The 22,851-nt window shown below is 37.6% G+C and overlaps 1 protein-coding gene across 1 annotated transcript in view; it reads left to right on the top strand.

Annotated features, from left to right (window-relative positions):
- The window catches only part of PTPRN2 (protein tyrosine phosphatase receptor type N2), a 638,409-nt gene that overhangs the window by 259,898 nt on the left and 355,660 nt on the right, over positions 1-22,851 (top strand). The window contains exon 10 of the mRNA XM_058038495.1: positions 11,748-11,834. Coding sequence (XP_057894478.1) covers positions 11,748-11,834 — 87 coding nt within the window. The remainder of the gene's footprint in view (positions 1-11,747; positions 11,835-22,851) is intronic.

Raw genomic sequence — 22,851 nt, 5'->3', positions numbered from 1 at the left:
GCACTGTGTTGCCCTGTCTTTTCCTACAGGCTGTGTGCAACCTGAGATGGCAGAAGCACTTGCTCCATCCTTGGGGCAGGAGTAGATGACACCCTTCTCCATTTATTCCCTCCTCAGGCAAATGTGGCATCCTTCCTTTGGATTGTAAGGTGTGTGGCTCAGAAGCTGGCCATTGCCAGGCTTGGTAAATGACCTTTCACATCAGAAAACAGTGGTGTTGGTGTACTAAAAAGTACCATGAAGCCAATTCTCAGGAGGCAGGAGTCAGAGGGAAGAGGGGAGTGAAAATCTCTCGTGGAACCTTGGTAAAGCTGTATCTGTTTGTTGCAGGACCATCAGCAGCCCTCCCATGCCTCAATTACTACTGAAATTCTCACACAAGGAGTTTCACATCAATCTATTTCATACATCAGTAGCTGAGTTTCCCATTATTTTGCTTGTTAAAATATTTACTAATCTTAGCAGAGGAAAAGAAAAGGGAAATTCAAAAGAACTAAACTGTGTCCTTAAAATAAAAGATTCCCTATGTTGTTTACAGCTTCTCAGAGATGGAGAAGTGCTGTGGTCACAGACTTGAGACCACATTGATGATAAGCTGCTATTTAAAGCTACACAATTTAAGTCCTGACTATTTGTATGTGAGGGCCACTGAGCCTGGGCCTCCAGGAGGCAGTGCCAGGGACCCTCTCTTCTCCTTGGTGGCATCACCTCACATGGAAGACCCTCAGGTCCTCAGCACCTTCTGCTGAGATACATCAGACTTCTGCCAGAGAAAAGCTCCTGTCACAGCAAAACCAGAAGTTGTACCTACCCTTCAAATCAACAGGACATAAATGGGATGCTCTTCACACTGACTTTAAGGAGAGTGAGTCACAGAGCAAGGGGCAGGGTGTCACTGAGGATTAAGAGCTGGTTATGAGATAGAAGAGAAAGATTTGTCATGAGCTGCTGCTCCTCAGCGTGTACAGAGATTAGTGGTACCCCATCGGCAAATTGTCTCTGTTAGGAAGAACTATGGAGGATTTAGAAAAATTCCAGATGGATTTAAATACATTGAGGGATTAAGGAATACAATGGTAGATGAGATTCAGCTGGAATAAGTGTGACAGAATAATAGACATTAATAAAAATAATACTTTGGGGAAAAAAAGAAAAGAAAAAGCAAAGGTATTCTTTAAACTCCTCATAGCGTGTGCTCTGAGGCTGTGGAAAATCTGAAGAAAAGATTTGTTGTATCTCTATACATGAATCCTGCTCTTCATATGATGGCACATATTTTCAGACTTGAAAATCTAAAAGAAAGCATGCAAATCCTGAAGGCAGTGGCCCATTTCCCAACATTTCTAAAACACAAAGTTGTGTAATACATATTGCAGGGAGATAGAACATGAGTAAACAAAGGTAGTATAGAAAGTAATCTTACACCCCCTAAAGAGTTGCAGCTGGGTTAATTGTTAAAGATTAGGAGCAGGCCTGATGTTAACAGGCCACAGCTGTAGCCAACAAGAAGAGTGTTATAAAAGAGTGGATGGGTTGGTTGAGATGAACTGGAGTTAGTTGGCTGCTGTGGGGACAGGGAAGAGTCAGTGCCTGGAGGAGCTGCCTATGAGAAACATCAAGGAGGTACGAAACTCCAGCAATATGGAACCCTTGCAATGTAATGAGAAAGAACTCTTGCGATATAGTGGCAACAACAGATCACTGAGGTCAAGAGCTCAGGAGGAGATCTTTTTTAGAAGAGAGATTTTTCTAACTTTTAAGCAGATACATGATCACATTAACTAATTGTTTCTAGAATTATAACCATAATCTTATTTATTTTCAGAAGGAATACTCTTGCTGCAGGGTATGAAGCGAGAGGAATTCACTTCTGATATCTGTCTGTTCTTGGCACTAGGCCTATAGTGCACATGTTACACATGGAAAGGGCTTGACTGATACTCTTTTTAAACACAAGGTTCACGTGTTTCGTGAGGATCATGTAAGGAAAATGTGGCACCGTTCCTGACCTCTGGAGTCAGAGAAAGAATCACTAACTGATTCTTTCATGTATAATATTCTCATTTATTTGGTCAGGTGTTCCTAGTAGTCCAGGGATAGAATATCTGTATTTTGCTACTTTTTGACTGGGTTTTGGGCAAGTGCCTGAATAATGGCAATTTCATAGACACCCTTTCACCATTTAAGTTTTCCCTCAGGGAACTGAGGAAATACTATTTTTTGAATACTATTACCGAATAACTCTCTTTGGGTCTTTTAATCTTTCTTTCTTGATTGTTAGTGCTGTAAATACAATAATGCCCAAGCCAAATAAAAAGAAAACAGAAGAACTAATGTTCATTAGAAACTAAAGTTTATTGTCTGTCCAAGCACTGTTTTTCCCAGGATTTTTAGGTGGTCCTTACTGAGGTGGATGCCAGCTGATCACTTCTTACCCTCCCTCAGAATTTTTGCAGAATTATCTTGGACTTTATTTCTTAACACTTGCTTTTGGGCTATCTTGTATTTAGTGCTAGTTTTAGAAAATCAGGCAGTAGCATGTTCAAGGTGGTCTAAAAAACCTCCAGCCTTGTGCTGGTGGCTGCTGCTGAGAGCTGACTCAGGGTCTGGGGTGAGCATGTACTGCTGGGAATGTGTTTCCTTCAGCTTGACTCTTCTCACTCCTTCTTAATCCCAGCAGCAGGAACTAGAAATTGCTTTCCTGCTCTTTATCCATTTGTCCTGACTGCTTTTAGCAGGCAGAGCAGTCATGGCTGGTGTGCACCAGCCCCTTGCCCATGACAGGCAGTGCCCAGGTCCTGGCATTCCAGATCCTCCACTTTTCCTTGCCAAGCAGTGCACTGAGAGGGGAGGTAGGATGGGAAAGAAATCAAGCCTGACACTGGCCCATGAAAGTGGGTGGTTAAAAATGCAGGAGTCACCTGTTTCAACATTGCCCCTCTTTAATATTTAATATTTTGTATTCATTAGAGCAAGTAATAAGCAAATAGACAGTTCCTAGCACACCTGTAAGACATTTTACTGAAGCTCTGAAATACCTCCACACACGTCAGAGTTTCATCACTCAGCCTCAGCCCCATGACATGCTCTTTTCCAGGCATGGAGGAAGGATGGCAGCTTGGCTGGAGCTGGTCAGGCTGCCCCTTCCTGCTTCCCACCAGCAGGAATTTTGCCTGCACCAGTCAAAGTCCATACTGCTGCCAAATGGTGTTAGCAGCCAGAGAAAACTGGTTCTCAACATTATTCATCCTAAAGACAGACTCCTTATTTGACTCTCTAATGCATTCCATATGGTATTCCAGACTCATATTTCTGAACTTTGATTTTTCTTTTTTTAGGTTTATCTTTTTATCTTCAGTACTAAGGAGACTGTGCTGCATATTAAGAAAGTGATACCGTTATAGCCTGTTGCTCTCTCAGTGACAGGAAGCTGATTTGATGTCAATCAAAACAAAGAGAAATGGCCAGGTGGAACTTCTTTAAGTAAATGTTTTAAACTTTTAAATTCATCTTTCTTAAAATTCAATATTTAAAAAGACTAGAGGGGAAAAAAATTACTCTCAGTAATTTTACTGTGTAAAAATTACTCTCAGTTCTCAGATCACTATTAAAAATATCTTCAGTGTGAAAAACATTCCTATTTGGGTCCACTAAGAGAATGATTGTTAAAAAATCTTAAATATAAACACTCAGAATAAATATAGTGGTAGGCAGGACCAACAAAATTATGTTTTTCAGATCAAAACTCAGATTAGCTCCTATAGTAAAGTGCCACCACAAGAAGCCATAATCTTTGGTGAACTCATCCAGGCAGGTCTTCTGGTTAGACTATTTTTTTTGCTAACAAGTGAACCCGTGGAGTAAAGAACCAAATGAGAAAGAATCTTAGAATTCTAACCCAACACTTTGGCCTGCAGGGCACAATCTGTGTGCAGCTCTCATTGTTTAATAAAAGCTGATTACTGAAATTAAATTCTTCAACAGATTTCATCCATTCAGCTTCTGTTTTCAAGAGCTTTGGATATGTGCTTTGTTACCCATGTGTTTAATATCTTTTCCCTTTAAGGCACATTTCTAGGTGTAAAGCTGAAATGTGGTTATTTCAGAATTTAGAGTGAAAGCCAGACTGACTCATTTAGGTACCAACCTGCTGGATAATGCTGCACATATTCCCCAGGGATGTCATCCACTTCATTTCACATCACTGAACTTCTTGAGAGACAGGTGAAGACATACCCACACGGGGAGGTTAGACACCTTCTTTCCTCCACTGATTAGAAGAGACCTTTGAAGACTCCGGAAGACAGCCCAGACTGCAAAACATCTCCCTGTTTCACTGAGACATGCCAAACAAGTAAGATGTTCAGGGATCCAGTGTGCCTAGTGCTGCTCTGCTGACAGGCACTGGGTCTAGCATCTTCTGTCTGTCTTCTGCTTATTACTGTGGGGCTTGGAAGGTGAAGCAGGAGATGGAAGAGACCTTAATGAAGCTGGTCTGGGCAGTTTAAACTTCCACATGCTGGAAGAGTGCTCTGTGTACCAGAAATGCGAGGTAACACTGTCCATCATCCTCTTGATGGCCCAGTGGTTTGTCTTCAGACCTAAAAGCATCAGAGAAGGACAAATAATGGACAGAAGAGGACCTTAGTCTTGCAGCACTCAGAAGTAAGGAAGACTGCTGGTCTAAACAGTTTTTTGAGCATGTGTGAATTGAAAATGGTTTTAAAGTCAGCATGTCTGAATAAAATGTCTCCTCCCCAAAAGTCCTAGATGCTGGTTTCAAGCTCTGCTTCATTCTCTGATTAAGATGTGTATTAAATACTATTCAAGCTGAGCTCAGGTGTAGCCAAACTTCTGAATATTCTCCATGGGAGACAAATGGCAGTGTCCGTGCCACTGTGCTTGGGTTTGGACAGCAAAAGAGGCTGGATGTGAGTGGCATTTACCTGCCCTGAAAATACACTTACTACTGGGAGGATACTGTAGTTAAGCATTCAGGCAACTTTGAGTTTGCAGGGAAATGCCTTGCAATTTTATTGTAGTGCTCATCACTCTTGAAAATGGGCAAACTGGCCATCATTGCCTGTGTTCTGATCTAAGCAAATTTTAGGTGTATTGAACCCTACCTTTCTTGAGATTTTACGGGGGATTAGACTGACATTTAGGTTTAAAGAGTGCAATTCCCAATGTCAGGCCCATTTCTGTACTGTATATTATTCTTCATTTTTGCAGAAAATGATTCAATTGAATTAATCTGACAGGGCTGACTGGATGTCCATCACAGTGCGGCATTACAATTTCTAAACAGAGTATTGGAAGGGCACTAGGTACAGTCTGGTAAAGACAATACATAATTTGAATAACTGCACTAGGGGAGCATTTCAGAGTTCAATAAGTGGGTTTCCAATGGCCCTTGGCAATTGGGAGGAGGAAGAGCAAGTGAGAGCAACTGCTTGTGAGACTGACATAACCTCAGCATAACACTGAGCTACATGTTGTTCTTCTTGGGCTGAGAGCAGGCTTGGCAAACGCCAGCAATCAAGCCATCTGTATAACTGCATCAGATTTCTTGCTACCAAAATGGTTCAATTTATGGGATTGCTTTGACAGGCATGTTGGGAAATACAGAACATATAGTTTTCATCATTGTTTACTTCTGTTTTTCCTCTTGTTCCCTTTGACATTGCCCACTGGCTCATATTAGAGTTTGAGCTCCATTTAGCTCAGCATGCAGAGCTGGCCGTGCTGCCAGTGTCCCCACAGAACTCCTCCTGTGCCTTCATTTACATGCTTCCTTTTTGTTCTTTAACCAGAAGGGGAAACTTAAAGCCTTGAATGCATAAATCATTAGGTCCAGGTCAAAAATAGGCCATTATTCAAAATGTTCTTGCTCATCAGATTTGTACTTAATCTTGGGAATTTCTTGAAAACGTGGAATCCATTTGTAACATTGTTCAGAGAATTGGAACATGAAGCTAAACTGGTTATGAGATGAGCATCCAATATTCAGCACTACTTTTCTGTTAAAGTTGTCTAACTGGCCATTCATGAAGCAAGTCTGGTCCATTAGACTGGTCTCCTACTCTAATTGCCCACAGCAGGACTTCAGCAAGACTTCCAGCTCACCAGTGAGGCAGAGCTTAACTTCACTGGGATCAAGGTGCACCAAAGATACTCTAAATCAGCAAGATGTGCTCTAAAATCAGTCAGAGGCCCTGTGCTAACATAGTTTGGAACAAAATCTTTGGTAGGGGAATAAGTGAAGTTTTTAAGTTAATTTAGGTGGCATAGTATTTGCTACTACATCTTCATATTTGGTAGGGAGTGGTATACAGATCCAATAGTGTTGCTGCCTCTGCTGTTAGATCCAGAATGGATGCAAGTCAAATAATAACATTGTCTTTTATATAACAATGCTAGGCAGATGACAAGGAAATTTGGTGTAATTGCCTTCATTTTATGGACAGTGGAATTGCAGATCAGGAGGATGCCTTGACTGGGGTAACTTGGTAGACCTCTCCCAGATGAAAACATATTCTGTTCCTCATTAGTTACTTGTTTAGCTACAGGTATTCTCTCATTTATGTATAAAACCACAGAAGACAGTGGGATTGTTTAGACAGACTAAAAATAATAATAATTTAAAAAAAAGGCTAGCATTACTATACATTTTTATCTGGAACTGAGGAGAAACTCACTTAATGGGATTGTTCCAAGTTGTGCTAACTTCCTGGGAGCAGATTTTAAAAATTACTTCTCATCACTGCATTTTTCTTTTAAATTGAAAAGTTAAATCTTAATAGTCAATAGCAGAGGAAGATTATCATTCAGTGTTCTATTATTTAAATTACCTCTGTAAGTGGATTGTTCCTTAAAATATTTCTGTTTTCAGCTTTCTCACTGGGAGGGACCTAGACACTGGAAGATACAAAATCTTATTTTCACCAGACAATCTAATTTTCTGGTATTCAATGTCCTGTACACTTTGTGGAGACACTTTGACAATTACATAAAGTTGGGTTTCCAAATCCACTCCTGAGCATTTAAATGGATTGCACTAATTTTCAGAAGTGCTCAGCTGCTCGCATTAAAGTTAAGAGATATTTATTCCTGTGCTTTCATTTCAGACTCATCTCTCAATAAAACAGCTTTATAGGCTAGATCCTGCCTTATTTGATTTGGTGGTTTGGTTTGGGTTTTTGAGGTTTTTTTGTGTATTAGACAAAACTCCGTATGAACTTAGAGGGAGCTGATTGGCTCAGGATTATTTTAGGTTAATCTAGTAGATCTCAATTGGATGAATTTTTTTTTTTTACATTATTAAAATGGATTCAGAAGTTTTCACTACTATCTCATGATGTTAAATCATGAAATCAGTCTTGAACTGAGCTGGGGAGTCATTTCATCTGGAGGGATAATACAGTACTACCATATAATATTGTCTGTTTTTAGCAGAGGTATAAGCCATATTCTCCAGAAGGTATAACGGTGCAAGAGCCCTGCCCTGAAAAGTGAGATCAAACAAAAACAGTAGTGAAATATTTTGCAGATGACACTCTGAAAGACTTTGAAACTATATCTATCAATCTATGTATCTTAAAAAAACCCAAAGGAAATATTTATATTTCGTTCCCCACTTATTTATTCATTGTCATTAGTGTGTCAAAGTTATTCTACCAATAATATGAGATAGAAATTGGCATCTGAGTGAGCCAGAGTTCTGCTCCTGATGCAGTAGGGTCTGAATCTATCAACTAAAAAAATAACAATTAGGGTAGCACTTACAGGTAGAGATGTTTTAGAAGATCAAGCAATGGAAGGAAGTACATTATACATGAATTTTATATACCTTCTGACTCTCTTTTCATCTTCCAAGAGAGCTGGAGATGGAAACTTAAAAAGGACCTCAAAAGAATTATTTTAAACAGTGAGATGTATCACATTTTCTTTTAGCTGCTGTTATTACAGTTACCTTGAAAGAAGGTGGAAAAGAGAAATCTACAGCAAATGGAATGACAGCAAAGGTAGGAAACCCGAAGTAAGCACTGTCTCAAGATGTCAGCTGGCAACATCTATATCATCTGTAAAAAGGTGCTTTGCCATCCAGCAGTTGACTCTTCTTAAGGCCAAAATCTAGCCTGAAGGTGATCAGAAACCTTCAAGGCAATAAAAAAAAGTAATGATAAAATCAGATCATAGAATCTTAGGATATCCTGAGTGGGAAGGGACCCATGAGGATCACAGAAGTCCAATTCCTGCACCTGCACAGGACACCCCAAAAATCACACCATGTGCCCAAGGATATTGTCCAAACACTACTTGAGCTCTGCTGAGAGTGCTGTGACCTGGGAGCCTGTTCCAGTGGCCATCCAGCAGGGTGTTAAAGGCGCTGCAGAAACCATTTGTTTTCCTGGACATAGAAAGGGTTCCTCAGGAGAGCTTGGAAAATGTAAATAGCATCCATGAGAGGTCCTTTTTGTGCTTTTGTTTTTTTACCAGCTCATGCTTTGAATCTCTGAGGCATATCTAAATTGTGATTTCTCTCTTAAGGATTCACTGTTACTGGTGTTCTGAACTACCTTATCACACACTCCTGGAAGAAAATGCTTTGAATTGGACCTGCCTTGGCCCTGGAATGTGTGGGGCCACAGCCCAGGGATTCCCTCTGTGCTGTACTGCACTGCTTGGAGTGCCAGCAAGGCCCAGCACCAAAAGAGTTCCCAGATCCCCCACTGGGAACTGCGCTGACCATTTTTACAGATCAGATAAAGCAGCGTGAACACTACTCACAAGTTTTCTCCAAGTCTTTGGCCTTGATAAAATATTTCAGTTGTCAGGGTTGTCTAAATAGCCTTCTTTCTACTGTTACAACTTCAGTTTAGTGTCTCACTATTTGTGAGACACTTATCTCAACACTTATTTTTGTCTTTCTTTCTTGGTTTGCCTAACACTTCCTATTGAATTAATTCCATAGTTGTTGAACCCTTACAGTCAATAGGCAAAACATATTTCTAAGAAAAACACTAGTCTCTAATACAGAAACTGAATTGAGCAGGCTGAGCACTAAGGATAATCTGTAAAAGATCACAAATATTATCTGTTGTATTGAGTTCTTGCACTGAGGACGAGTGGAGGGTCATGGTGGGAGAGCAGGTGATGTTTGAAAGATTGTCCTTGTGAAAGCCTGAAGTCAGATGGGTGATGTGGGTGAAGAGTGCTGTTACAAGGTCAGTTTGGTTAGCACTGTGCTGGTGGGAATGGTGTGGTTCTCTCCATGCAAACAAAGTTAAAGGCAATCACCATGCAAACCATGCAAGAATGAGCAAAGTGAAACACTAAACAAAAGCAAAGCTTTAATTGAGCATGGAAAATCATGGCTGGGCATTTTTAGAGAAAGGTTTTGAATATTCTACTGTGCTACAACATAGCTGTCACAGAACTGTAATAAACAGTACTAGATTGTATGTTCCACTGTTGGGAAGTTGGAAAAATTGCATTGGTAAATATCATGATTGTAATAATTCTTAATGGGAATCCTCAAAAGTGACTGTGGGATCAGCAATAGTATTGGTTCCATAGAATACTCATCCTGCAGCTTTCCTGTGCTATTATGAATGATAATTTTTTAGCCTATCAAACTGCATCTGAGTTTGTGAGCCTTTGTCTTTGAGTTTGATATTGCATGAGAGTTACTAAGACTGCTCTTGGATGCTCAGGTTTGCAAAACAATGGCCTTCCTGCACCATTTTCTCACCCATTTCCCCTCCAGCATTATTGCTGGTTTGTAGCATTCAAATGCTCTGATTACACTCCCCATTTACTGCTGCTGCATTGGCTTGTTGCACCATATCTTGTTTTTGAAGCTGGGGAATGCTTTTTCAGGGCAGTAGGGAGGGGTGAGCTGGGAGTAGGAGGCTGAGGCTCCCTTGGTTTAAAAGCAGCACCAATGGACACAGCAGCCTTGCCTGCATCAGGCTTGCTATTACAGTAAAAGCCCACTTGCTGACACCAATCATTTCTGTAAAATTTAAGCCAGCCTCTTTGGGAGAAAAGATTTAATTAACACATAAACCCCAGAGTAACTATGAAAATCTGCTTTCATAGTGATGAGAATAATCACATTTCTGTCCACTGTCAGTCCTTGAAATATAACAGTTTTATGAATAATCTATAGTACATTTTTTTTCCTTACACAATCAATCAGATTCTTTTGTTACTTTCACAGAAGAACATTTCTGTCTTAGAAATCTAGAAAATCTCTATATTTATCTGGTGCCTAGAGGGGCTACCTCTGGTTGTGTGACAGGAGGTCTCCTGAGCATTTTGGGCTAGTAGCATGAAGGGAGGCTGAGCAATTCCATGCTAACCAAGATCCACATGAGATATCCCATTATTTGAATAGAGGTGCCCTTAGGGCAGTGCATGCAGAAACCAGGGAAAAAAAAATTCACAACCAAAAAAGAAAAGCAACGAAAAACAAAACCCAAACCCCCAGTGTTCATTGCAGACAATAAATAAAATAGTGGCAATGAATTACCATGATGTAAAATTCGATAAAAAAGCTTCAACTCTGAGGTAGAAATAGTGACCTTTGAAAAAAGCTTTGAGAAAAATCTTAGTCCAGTTGAAAAGATTGTGTCTAATACTACATGCTTTTTTGGCACCTTCTTCTATTTATTTTAAATCCTCAGAGGAACAAATACAGAACCTTTTTTCCTGTGAGTTAATCTCAGGAAAGTTGTTTCTGCTTTACCATGGCATAAGTTAGACATGCTTGTAAGGTATAATTTTTGGTCTTTGGGGCTTTAACAATATTGAGAATAAATCTATGATCACAATTTAGATAGAGAATGTTGTCTCTGTTGTTTTCACTGGACACTGTTATATCATTTCTGCATCTTTTTTCTTTCCTAATACTTTTTTATTTGGTTCCACAGTACTGAACAACTAAGCAAGGTAGGATCTGTATATTAGGGATGGAATGCTCTAAATACATCTTTAGAGTTGTATCAGCTCTAATAACCTGAAATTTTTGCAAATACAAATTTTGCATCTGGATAAGTGCTTTTTAAAATGATAGCAGTCATATTGTGTTAGGCTTGATTGCAACCTGTTTTCTAAATTAAAAAATGTAAATGTGGCATTGACAAAGGTTAAAAAGATTTAAAGGGGTCTCTGTTAGCAGTGAATGCACACACCAAGCTAAATCCTATGTATCTAATCAGTATCCTCTGGACTGTGTGTCTTGCTCCATTGTTTAATTTCAAATCCATAATAATTTTGTATCTTTTCACTGGGCAAAGATTCATTTTAAAATCTAATGAGTTTAAAAATATGCTTTTCACTTGTCCATTTGATACCGAGCCTGCAATTTGACTTTCATTGTTTGTTTCCCTCCTTGTCTCGTCAATCCTTTTCTTTCTTTCTGTCCTTTTACTTTATTACATTTTTATTGAGGACTGAGATGAACTGGTAGCTGCATCATGGGCCCATTACACTTCCTAACAATTCCATTTGCACCTTATTGTTTGTCTTATTGCTGGAAAATTCAGGTGATTCATCATGCCTGAAGAAGCACCTGATCCCAATTCCCTTGATATCACGATCACTATGTGACAGGAATACAGTTAGTGGTGGCTTTCAGACTCAAAGAGGCCAAGGTGATAACTCTTTTGGGACCTTTAGCCTCTCAAGTATTGATGAGTTCCATTTTTTTAATGCTCTGTTTTCTTGCTCCCTTTCAACAGCCCCCTGAGTGTGGAAAAGGGCTTGGAGTTAATAAAGGAAGTGGCAGATCTCCTGAAGCTGCAGATGAGTGTCTTCGATGATGTCAAGTATGTACATGGGATTTTCTCCTTTTTTATTTTATTGGATGTCTCATTATTTTTGAATAGTTTGTCTTACAAGGAAATATCTGCTCTTTACTGTCAAAATTAAGGAGAACAGGCAAGAGGGGAAAAAAATATTGATGATCTTTGTAACATTCCCTACACATGGGAACAAATTATTTTGAGAAAATTATAAAGAATTAATTTTTTTTCTTCTTTCATAGGGAAAAAATAATCTGTTTCAAATGCTATACAAATATTACCAACTTTATTTAAGTTTCTAGACAAGGAAAGTATTCTGAAAGGTAGTTTTACCCAGCATTGCCAGGGGGAAAAAAAACATCAGAGATGGATAAAACTTGGGTGCCTGGCTTTGAGTCTGGCACATGGCACACTAGGTCATGCTTTTTGGTCAGCTATTATTTAACAAGTCACAGGGAGTTCAGCTATGCTGAGCACTGGTTTTACTCCTATGATTCATACTGATGAATGCTCTGCATGTTAATGTCATGAACTAGGAGGTTATGATCTGCCATGTCTAGTAAAGGGTTTTAGACTGAGGTTTTTCTGAAGGCATTTTGGAAGAAACAAGTACTTCACAAAACTTCATCCTCTCTGTATAAAACACAAGGAGTTTGATGTAAAGGTAATTGAAAAGAAGGGTCAGCTGTGGGAGGGTTTTGTGAAAGGAAGTCACATCTTGGGCACACAGGTAAATACCTGATGTCTGGGTAGCTGAAGTGCAGCATCTGTCTCAGCCCCACCTGCTGCCATCAACTAGTGTTTGGTTTTAATTTACAGAATGGAATTAATTGTTTAATACTCTTTTTAAAACCATAGACTGATAATGCTTTGCCTTTAGTGGAAGTGTTTATTCTTGATTGTAAAAACCAATAAAATTGTACCCCTTCTATATCTATATTTGGATGGAGAAATGGACTACTGTTGAGAAAATTTTTTCAGAAACCTGGAAAATACCAGGCATATTGGCTTTAGTTATTGAGAAGGACAATATTCCTATATTTTGTTTGCTTTGATTAATGTCTTTTGCTTGTATTTCATGAATACTGAGTTTATAAATTGAAAAAAATATGATATTCTATTATCTTTCTTGTAAGGAGACTTTGTAGCCTTGACTTTGGACACTAGCAGATAAAGTCTACTGCACATTTAAAGGAGAAATCCCATGGAAAATTTCTCTGCTGAATCAGGAGGTTCAGCTTCATTAGCTTCATTTATTTACAGTACAAGAACACTTTCACCTACCTTTCTAATTTTTAATACGAATCCTTTTGGTTATTTTTTATCATTTGATAAATCACAACACTTTGCAGTTGATAGGCTGTAGACTTGCTCTTTAATGATAATGATAAAAATATCTTTCTGGTGGTATAGCCAGCTGTGATGGACCTTTCTTTTAATGAGCAGAATTAGCTACATATTTTGCATTTATTAATATGCAGTCACATGACTGTACTGAAAATATTTGTATGGTCAGTACCTTAAAATTGTGGCATGAATTACAGGAAGTCCAAACAGGACTGGGCATTCTTTCTATCCATACAATGTTTTTATCAGTCTGTGCCTTTTTAAAAATCTATAAATCTGGTAAGGCTTATCCTAAATCTCAAATCAATGAAGAATTCATCCATAATTAATTTATTTTTGTTCAAGAGAATGAGATGCTTTGACTCAGGTTAAACCCATAAAGTGCTAAAGGAAGGTGGAGCTGACCAGTAGGTAAACCAGTAGTAGAAGCTTTAGACAAAGACCTTGCCAAGAAAAGAGTAAACACTTTTTGGATTTGTGATTTTCTTGACATTGCACCACTATCAGTGGAAAACAGTAAAAATTTGAATACTCTGGTTAGCTTCTCTGTGATCTCATGGAGAGGAGTTCCATGAAAAACCTGACGTCATGTCAAAGTCACCACTGACATATCAAGAAATATTTCTCAGGAAATCTGCTTCTTACTTGGAATAAGGCATCATGGGTGATTTATTTTATTTCACTGGCAGCTAAAAGTACCCTTTTCCTTAAAGATTCTTTTTAATTTTTTTGTAAGAATGGGGAAGTTATGTAGAAAAAACTTTCAGTCAGCCTGGAGAAAGAGGAGTTATAAAAGGGGTGAGAATTTGTCATACTAGCCTCCTTTAACTCTGACCTGAGTATTTGCTTGGTCTGGAATTCTCAATTCTCTCTTTTCTGCCCAACAATTCACAATGGTTAGAAAGTAACAGTGTAGACTTGGACTTGTTAGATAATTGCAAAGATTTCAGAGTAATAACATGTTTATGAGAATCACAGGCTAAATTTGAGAGTATGGAGAAAGTCAAATAGGAATAGTGCAATAACTGAGGAGAGAGGGTAAGTGGTGAGTTATTTTAAATTTCTTTAAATTCTCAGTTACCAGTTTATAGTCCTTTTCTCTGGGGGAAAAAAAAAAAACAAAAAAACAAAACAAAAAAAAAACAAAAAAACAAAAACCCTCCCCCCCAAAAAAACAAACCACAAAAAAGGAAACAAAAATAAACAAAGAGAATTTAAAGGAACTGCTTCACTACTAAATTACTGCTTTTAGTTAGTTTTCTCTGCAAAATATCTTTCCCTCTTGCCTACATTTTTAGTTTTTCCCTGTGCTTTGAAGTAAAGTAAGTGAACAATTGCCATGGATAGGAATCCAACACCCTATATTAGCTCTTGATTAGCTGGTGCTTGGTAGTAATCAGCTTATTCTATGAAGATAAAATTGTCTTTCACAATCCTGCCAACTTTAAGGATAGACTTCAGTTCACAGGATATCCCCAGGCTTGTCTTCCAGAGCATTCAGGCCATCTCTGCAGCTGATTTGTTGTCAAGTTCACATTGACATAAACTTTGCTCGCCCTGTGAAGCAGATGAGTGGGAATAGATTTAGGGAATTCATAATTAGAAATATTTCAACATTGAAAATAAGATCCAACATGTTAGTTGTCACTTTTGGATACAGCCTGAATCTTTATGGAAGTAATAGTTATGCTTAATATGTTTTGTTAATGGTTATGTAGCTGTCAAATAAATTCCATTATTTCTTATTACATCATTAGAGACCATTAAAAGGATATTAGCATGCTGATGTAATTATGCAAGCAGACGTAAAATTACTATAGTTATGATTTTTATAATCTAATTATGAGTGTCCAATGCCCCTGGTGATTGATTGTTGGACTGGTATCAGGGATTGAAGTCAGATGGGTACTTTTGTTTAGGAGGGTTTATATCTATTTTCTTTTAAAAAATATGACTTTGCAATCTGCAACATTGGTTTTCTTCATATAATTGAGTTATTCACAACATGATATTTTATCAAGAAACATCCAAATATAATAAAAATACCAAAACCTCCAAGCTCAACTTTGAAAGTAGAGGAAAGGACACAGAATTAATAGTCAAAGTCATTGATTAGTGTGGAAATTACTTAACTGGTTTCTGATGAGAATTCAAATAATTTTTGCATATGTATTTAATGTTCTCACATTTGGGGTATTTTCTGCCAACATCAGCTCCGAACTTAGGAGAATACCTTTGTATGGAAAGAAAACAAATTATTCTGATTTCATAGTATTTCAGGCCTTATATCCTACCATTCTCAGCCTCCGGTTAAAAGTGAGATTTTCAGCTGAATATTACATTCTCTCTAGACTGATATGATTTTCCCAATTGCTATTGAAGATCTTTTGCTCTAGGTGTCTCTTTTTTTCCCATTTTGTTCTGCTTTAGCTTCCCCCACCCATTTATCTTAATGGCAGTTTCCTCATTTTTGCTTTCTGATATACCAAAACTCAGTACTCAAAGAACTGAACTTCCAGGAGATGTGCTAACTTGGCCAGCATTTCCATTTTCCTATATATTTTTTCAGCAGAAAACCTCTAGCAGAGCATTCTTTATTCATTCCATAAAACTACATTAATCTCAATCTGCTGCTGTTGTTTTGAAGTGTAACAATTCACTATATAACCATATAATCTATATATATAATGTTAAGAGTGAGCAGAACACTTAGGCTAAATATGAAATGCTAATATAAATAGATTTTTTTTAAGTTGAAAAGGCTGATTTTGATTATCTAATATAACATCCTGGGTTGCAAAGCCATTTCATTTAACCACTATTCCCCTATCGTGAATTGATGGATTTATATTGTGAATCCAAAACTAAGTTAAAAGACCAAATCTTGCATCTTTCAGAGTCTGAATCTCCAACACCCAGGATTCAGGCTGGGTGTTCAGCTTTCCCCTCACAGTGCTCCCTACCCCCACTGGGACTACAGGTGAATTCAGGTTTACTTAAATACTTCATTATATGAAAAATGAAAAATTCAGGCTAACTGAAGCTATACAAGGAAACCATATGAAGACTTCAGCTGATAAATATCTTTCAAATTTTGTAGCAGACACAGCAATGTGATTTCACATTTTGAAAAGAAAATACTATAAATTTGAAGTAATAACTCGTTTCAAAATTTAACTAAGCTTGACTTATTTAGGTGATGAGAATAAACAAAAAATTGACTTTGGACTGAACTCAAGCCATTTTCTTGTTTTGTTTTGTTCAGGTGGCAAATCTTTTGAATAACACTAATTATGATAGACTTCTGAAATATTGAATCACATCTATATATTTTTCTATAGCCAAATGTTTCCTTTCATGAGCAGAAAAGAAATCCTCAGTGAATGAGTAACTCTTCAATGTTTCATTTTATTTTCATTGTTCAATGTGTGACTTCAGGTTTTATTTATTGCACTTCATTCAAATTCTGCTTTTTGAGGTCAGAAACCCCATTTCCTTCTGTTTTGGTTTGTATTTCTTTTCCTGTAGTGCTCTTCACTGCACTATCAAAATGCTTGGCAAACATGAATTGATATATTTAACTCATATGAAATATGGGGTTTTATTAGGACCATCCAGAGCTGGAGTTATGCATGAAAAGATTAGTGTCAAAGCTTCTACCACTACCAGGTGTCCAGTGTGATGTCTCACTGCAGGGCTTACTCAGCCTCTTCTGAAACAAACTTACCCTGAGACAGAATCCCATTGGCTCCAATCTGCTGAGCATTCCATTACCTGAGCATTCAGCAGTCCCAGCAATCAGCTCTCCATTCAGGCAAGGGCCTTTAACAGAAATAAATAAATAAATAAATTCCTGAAATTATTTTTCCTCAAATGAACTGAGAATGAGTCTAAGTCTGAAGTGAATGATTCCAGCAGAATTTAAAGTAACAGGAGGACCTTTAAATCTTTATTATTCCATACTTCATTTGCAACATACCTCCTGAAGTCTGATAAAATTGAAATGAAGGTCTTCTCTACTACTTGGCCACCATTTATCTTTGGATTTCAAGGATCCTATTAAAAAAACATTTGATAAAGAAAGGTTGCATTTCTGTGTTTGAAGTGTCATAGACTTTTCCTGTTATACAGTAGCATGTCCATAGTTTTTTAACAGTTATGTGTAAATGGTGATTTTAACAAAAGCTTGAATTTGGAAGGCTTTTCATGAGGATAGTTACAAGCACATTCTTTTCATACTTCAAATCTCTTGTTTCCAAGAACTGGGGTTAGAGACATTTTGCACCTCCTTTTCAAAGAACAGGCCTTACACAACCAAACCCTGCCTACCATTATCCCTGCTCTTAGGAAGAGCTGGAACGGTTGGGCTGGAATAAATACAATTAGAAAAGCCAGCCAACCATCCCAGTGAAAAGAACCTGAACTGAGGAAAATCAAACCAAGTGGTGAAAGTTTGGAGCAGCTTAAAACACTTCCAAATTGGAAGTGTTGGGCAGGCAGAGTGGTGAGTGGATCTCCCAGCCTCACCTATTATAAACATGTGCATTGGCCGTAGTGTCCTAATCATGCACTCCAGGTTTTGTTCATTGTTTGTCATGGTACTTTTGTAACACCTGAAAAATTCAATCAACCAGTTAATCATATTCAGTCATCCAGAACCTAAACACTGGAACAATACTTGGCATTTTCACTCCATTGTGCTGATGGGTTATGACATGTGGTGTGTGTATGCTCTAAATGTGAACAACTCAGGAAATTATTGAGGTGCAGGACAGTGTGAGGGAGGATTATTTAACCACTGAGCAGTGGTAGGACAGGTACCAGGGTCTTGTTAGGTTTGTGTTTGAAAAATTCCCTCTATTGTACAGATTCTCCGTTATTTGGTGTGATTAATCTTTTCTTGTGTTGAATGTTGAACATCTGTGGATTGATATTCTTGCAAAGTTTTTTTTTTTTCCAGATTGACAGATTCTGGATTCTGTTGTGTCTGTCATTTAGATTTACTAAGAGGAATGTTCTATAACTCATCCTGCACTCCTAAAGATGCTCTAAATTAACTAGAAATATTTTTTTTTAACTCCATTTATTGTCCAGTTATTAAGCAGGATTCATATTTCAATTTGAACTATACCATGCTTAGTCTCAATAAAAAGGTAGACCTTTCAAGAAAATTGTGCAGTATTTTTCATCTGCTCTCTGATCTTTAAAAGCAAACAAATAACTGTGGTTATTTGACATAATCTTGTTTAAAGTGTTATAAAAGCATAGCTCAGGAATAATGGAACCCCTTTTATTCAAACTTGACTTCTCCCACAGATTTAATGAGTCTGGGAAACAAATTATGTGAAAAATGTGTTGCTGTAAATCATTGCATGCAGGCATTTATAAGAAATTACATTGTGTTTTCTGGTACATATTGTCTTATTTGACAACTAATTTATAATATAAAAATTCATCACTTTTTAGAGGAATGATGATAGGGAAAAAAAAAAGGTGAAAATTTAAACTATGCATTTCCTTACTTAAAAATGAGTTATTCCACAACCTTAACATTACATTAGTCTTGTGGCTTTTCCCCCTGAGGTACAATACATTTTGTGTTCTTTTCTTAAGTGAATGTGCATATAACCAAGATAATTTTGCCTTCTCCACTGTAACTTTCCTCCTAGAAAAATATAAAAATCATTAAAGTAACAGGAAGGTTTTTGGCCTGCAACATTTTATGAATTCTAGGTTGCAAAGAGAAAGACCATAAAAATCTAAGGAGATTCTTATAAATAATATGTATGGTGCTTGGCTTTCCATTACAACATTTCATCTCATTAAAACAGAGGATTTGCACCTTTGTAATCAAAAGCAGAATGAATCCACTATTATTGATATATTTCCATGAGCTCCTAGGTCCCTGCTCAAGAGTAGGTTTTACAGATATGTGAACTTCTGAAGTCTAAGCTTTTTTAACTTCATATTTCTCTGCTACTCATCTCTCTGTGTGACTGAGAATGCCATCATATTCCTTTTTTAATAAAATCAAAGTTCATAACATTATAGGGTAGGCAGGGTATACTCCTTTCTTTCAAGCAAGTCATTGAGTGTGTGCCAATGCATTTGATTTATATAACACTTCACATATTATTGACAGGTAATAATTCCCATTCTGCAGATGGGTAGATTGAAACCCAAGGCAGTTTGCTTCATTTTCCCTAAAATGGCACAGGGCTTGATGACAGATATGAGAATAGAAACAGAGAACTGTGATTCTCACTCTTGAACTAAAGCTTCAACCACAAATAGATTACTAATATTAGAAATGAAAAAAAGGTTTTCATGTAGGGATTTGTTTAAAAGAATAACCACTTAGAAGAAATATAAAAAGAATTTTATATCTATGTCTATCTTGATCCTCCTGCCCTTGCCTGCCTGATTCTCCTAGAAGTACAAACACACTTTTTTTCCTCTCATTTTGTGACCTGGATGGCTGGATTGCATGAGCATTACAGACCTGCTGACCCAGCCAAAAAAGATAAAGGATTGTTTTGCATTTTTGTTACAGCCTAGCCAGTAAATATTGCATAAACAGGTCAATAAGTTGAATTACAACCTGCCTGTGGAAGGGTTTGTATTCCTTAAGAGCCATAAAGACAGAGCAAATAGGCATTTGTAGGTGCAACTGAAAAAGCCCAATGAATTCTACCTGCAGTGTCTCCATTGCCGAGGAAATATCTCTACCTCACAGCTGGCAGGGGAGCCTCAAGAAAAAAATCTTCTCATTGTTGCTCTCAGAGCTAAGGGAGAAGCCAACAGGTCCTTATGAGGACAAGCAGGAGAGCTCTGGTTGTAGCACTCAGAATTTTGTGGCCTTTTGAACTAAGACTGCAGCAAAGTTTTGTTTTTTTTTTTTTTTCCTTTGGTTGTGCTGCCTAATACTGATGCAAGAAATTTGTGTCCTACATGGATCCTATCAAAGCTCTGAACATTCTGAACCTGTCCCTCTGTAACAGCCCTAACATGTGAGTCATGCTCCTCATTAAGGATTGAAAGTCACTTGTGCAAGCAGAGCAAAAGGTGACTCATCCCAGCAGAGAAATTTTATATGTGCTTTCAGCCAGTTCCATTAACAACACAGGTGTGTACAGGGTGAGTAGGGCTGAGGCCAGTAAAATGCACTGAAGGCTTACTGGATGAATATAAAAAATGTCTGTTGTTTGTAGATACAAAGGTATAAAGAAGGAGAATGGAAATATAAATAGAATGCTTTTTTTTTCCTTTTTTATGACACAAATTTTATACTTTAGCTTAATCCTTGGGGAGTGGAAGAATCACTGTACATTTAAGAAGCTTTTTGAGACCATTCTTCCACCCTCACAGGGTCCAAACAGGTTTTTCTTTACTGTAAGAAATTATAGCACTTGTATGGTTTGTTCTTTTAAATACTGTAATTAAGAGCCTTATTTGCATGGCAGGCAAAGCTGGCAACTTTCATGTACTCAGTGTGGTGAAAATGTCAAGTTTCATGGCTTGTGACAGATTAATAGAAAAACTATTTTAAAACTCTGCAAATTATTCATAGATATTGAGTAATCATCAAAAGTTGCATTTTGTGAAGAATAAAAATAGGGCAAACTGAGTGTAGCATCAATCTCTAAATTAAGCGTTGTCTCTTTTTTAAATCATTTAAATTGTAGGCTTAGCAAAATAATCTTCACCTCAGATGAAGCAAGTTGTAAAATCTTTAAAATACTCTTTCATCATCTTTTGCAATGTAAATTAGGATCAGTGTACTTAGCACAATTTTGATGCATATAGATTAAATTATTAATACAAAATTAATGATTAATGTAAAATAATTAAAGCTCCATCTTTTAGTATCAGTATCAGAGACCCACCAGACAAGGATTGCTGTTATTGGAAAGTGTCCCTTTCTGGACCAGTCATCCCTTTCCTGTGACTTCAGTCTGGAAATTATTCTAATGACAGTAGTGTGTCAGGCATTTCATTATTTGAGCACCTTGTCGTGGCCTCTTCTCTGTCCCTGAAATGCTGCTCTGTGCAGTCACTCCTCAGTGCTTATGTCAGGGGGAGAGAAGAGGGCACAATAAGGTATCCAAGACTTGGACACCTAATAATTCATACCTGATAATTCACCATAAGTCACCTGATAATGCACCATAATTCATACCTGATTTATGAAGAATGTAACTTTCAGAAGTAAATCTGGGCTGCAACCATCAAATCCAGACCTAAGTTTTGTTTCCATATAGCTGCATTTGTAAGATGTGATTGCTCTGAAACTGTCAACCTTTCTAATCTTTGTGGTCTACCTGTTAAGCCTCCCAGCTGCCTGGTGAAAACCCCTGCAATGAAATTCAAGTGGTGATAGGAAATCAGGGACTACCTGGTGAGCAGTGCAATTAGTGTCTTTCCCTTAGCAGGGATTTTGCTTTTCCATCTTTAGTTCCTGGTCACTGTCAGACCAGGTGGAATGCCAGGACAACAAGTCTTTAACTTTCTCTGTCTATGCTGTGTTTAGTGCAAGTACACTTCAGAGAATGGTGCAAACTGTTCCTGCTTAGTGTATATGAAGGATATAAATATAATAGATAATATATTACTTGCTGTATTGCAGGGTGTTCTGGAACACTGTGCATCATTCTGCACTTTAGGGAGCATGTTGAGAGTTTCGTGAGAAGGGCTCAAAAAACTCATTTTGCTAAAACTGAAAAAGATTTTTTAAATTGATCACTGGCTGTGCATACATACCTGTCAATAGGAATGTGAGAAGACATACAGCTCCACATTGATATTTCTGCAGTCCAGGTGCAAAGTGAAGCAAGTCTTTGAACAGTAAAGATATTAAAGAGTGAGAGATGTGTGTCTTTTTAGTATTAAGTCTGAGTGATGATCAATAATTCTCTACTCGACAGTTCAGGGATGTTATTTTGTAGCAGATCAGCACAACACATCCTTTGCAAGTTTTCCTGAATCTTTGAAGCTCAGTCAGGTACCTGCTTGTGCAATTTAACTACAGTATGATGCAATGCTTCACAAAATAAACTCTGGTCAACAATTCTGGTCAAAAATGTTGGTCAAACTCGAATCAAGTGGTCAACTGATTTACAACTACTCTGAATATCAGAAGGAGAAAAAAAATAGCCATTGTACATCTCTTAATCCATTCATGTATTGTGTGTCAATGTCCAGCCGAAATTTTCTGCCTTTGCTTTCCTCTGTAATTCATGCTGTAGAAACATAATGTAGTACAAAAATGCCTCTGCTAATTATGTGCTTTTCCCCATTGATTTGATTTGACATTAACAATGTTTATATACCTCTATATGTAATATATAAAACATTTACAGCAACATGAGCATCTTAATTTTTCCAAAATTGAGAAGGTGAAAAGGAGGTTTCAGTGCAATATAAACAATGGACAAAAGCTTCAAATTCCTAAACACAGAAGGCATAGAAATGTGTACACATTGCAAGTCATTAGTTCAAGCCCACCAAACGTTTCCTGAGACAATTACCTTCACTGCTATAAAATTTGCTTTGCATAGTCCTCTGGAGCGTTACTAATTGCTTTTCTTAACCTCCAGAGATTAAAGGATTTTGAAATGAACATATAGACAAGTGGTGACTTTAATTTCAAATCTGAGCTTTATTAAGGCAAGCCCTGTTTTATTAAATAGGGTCA

Source organism: Melospiza georgiana, chromosome 1, assembly GCF_028018845.1.
Source record: "Melospiza georgiana isolate bMelGeo1 chromosome 1, bMelGeo1.pri, whole genome shotgun sequence".
NCBI classification, from domain to species: Eukaryota; Metazoa; Chordata; class Aves; order Passeriformes; family Passerellidae; genus Melospiza; species Melospiza georgiana.
The sequence above is the reverse complement of the archived record's forward strand: the minus strand, read 5'-3'. Positions and strand labels throughout refer to the sequence as shown.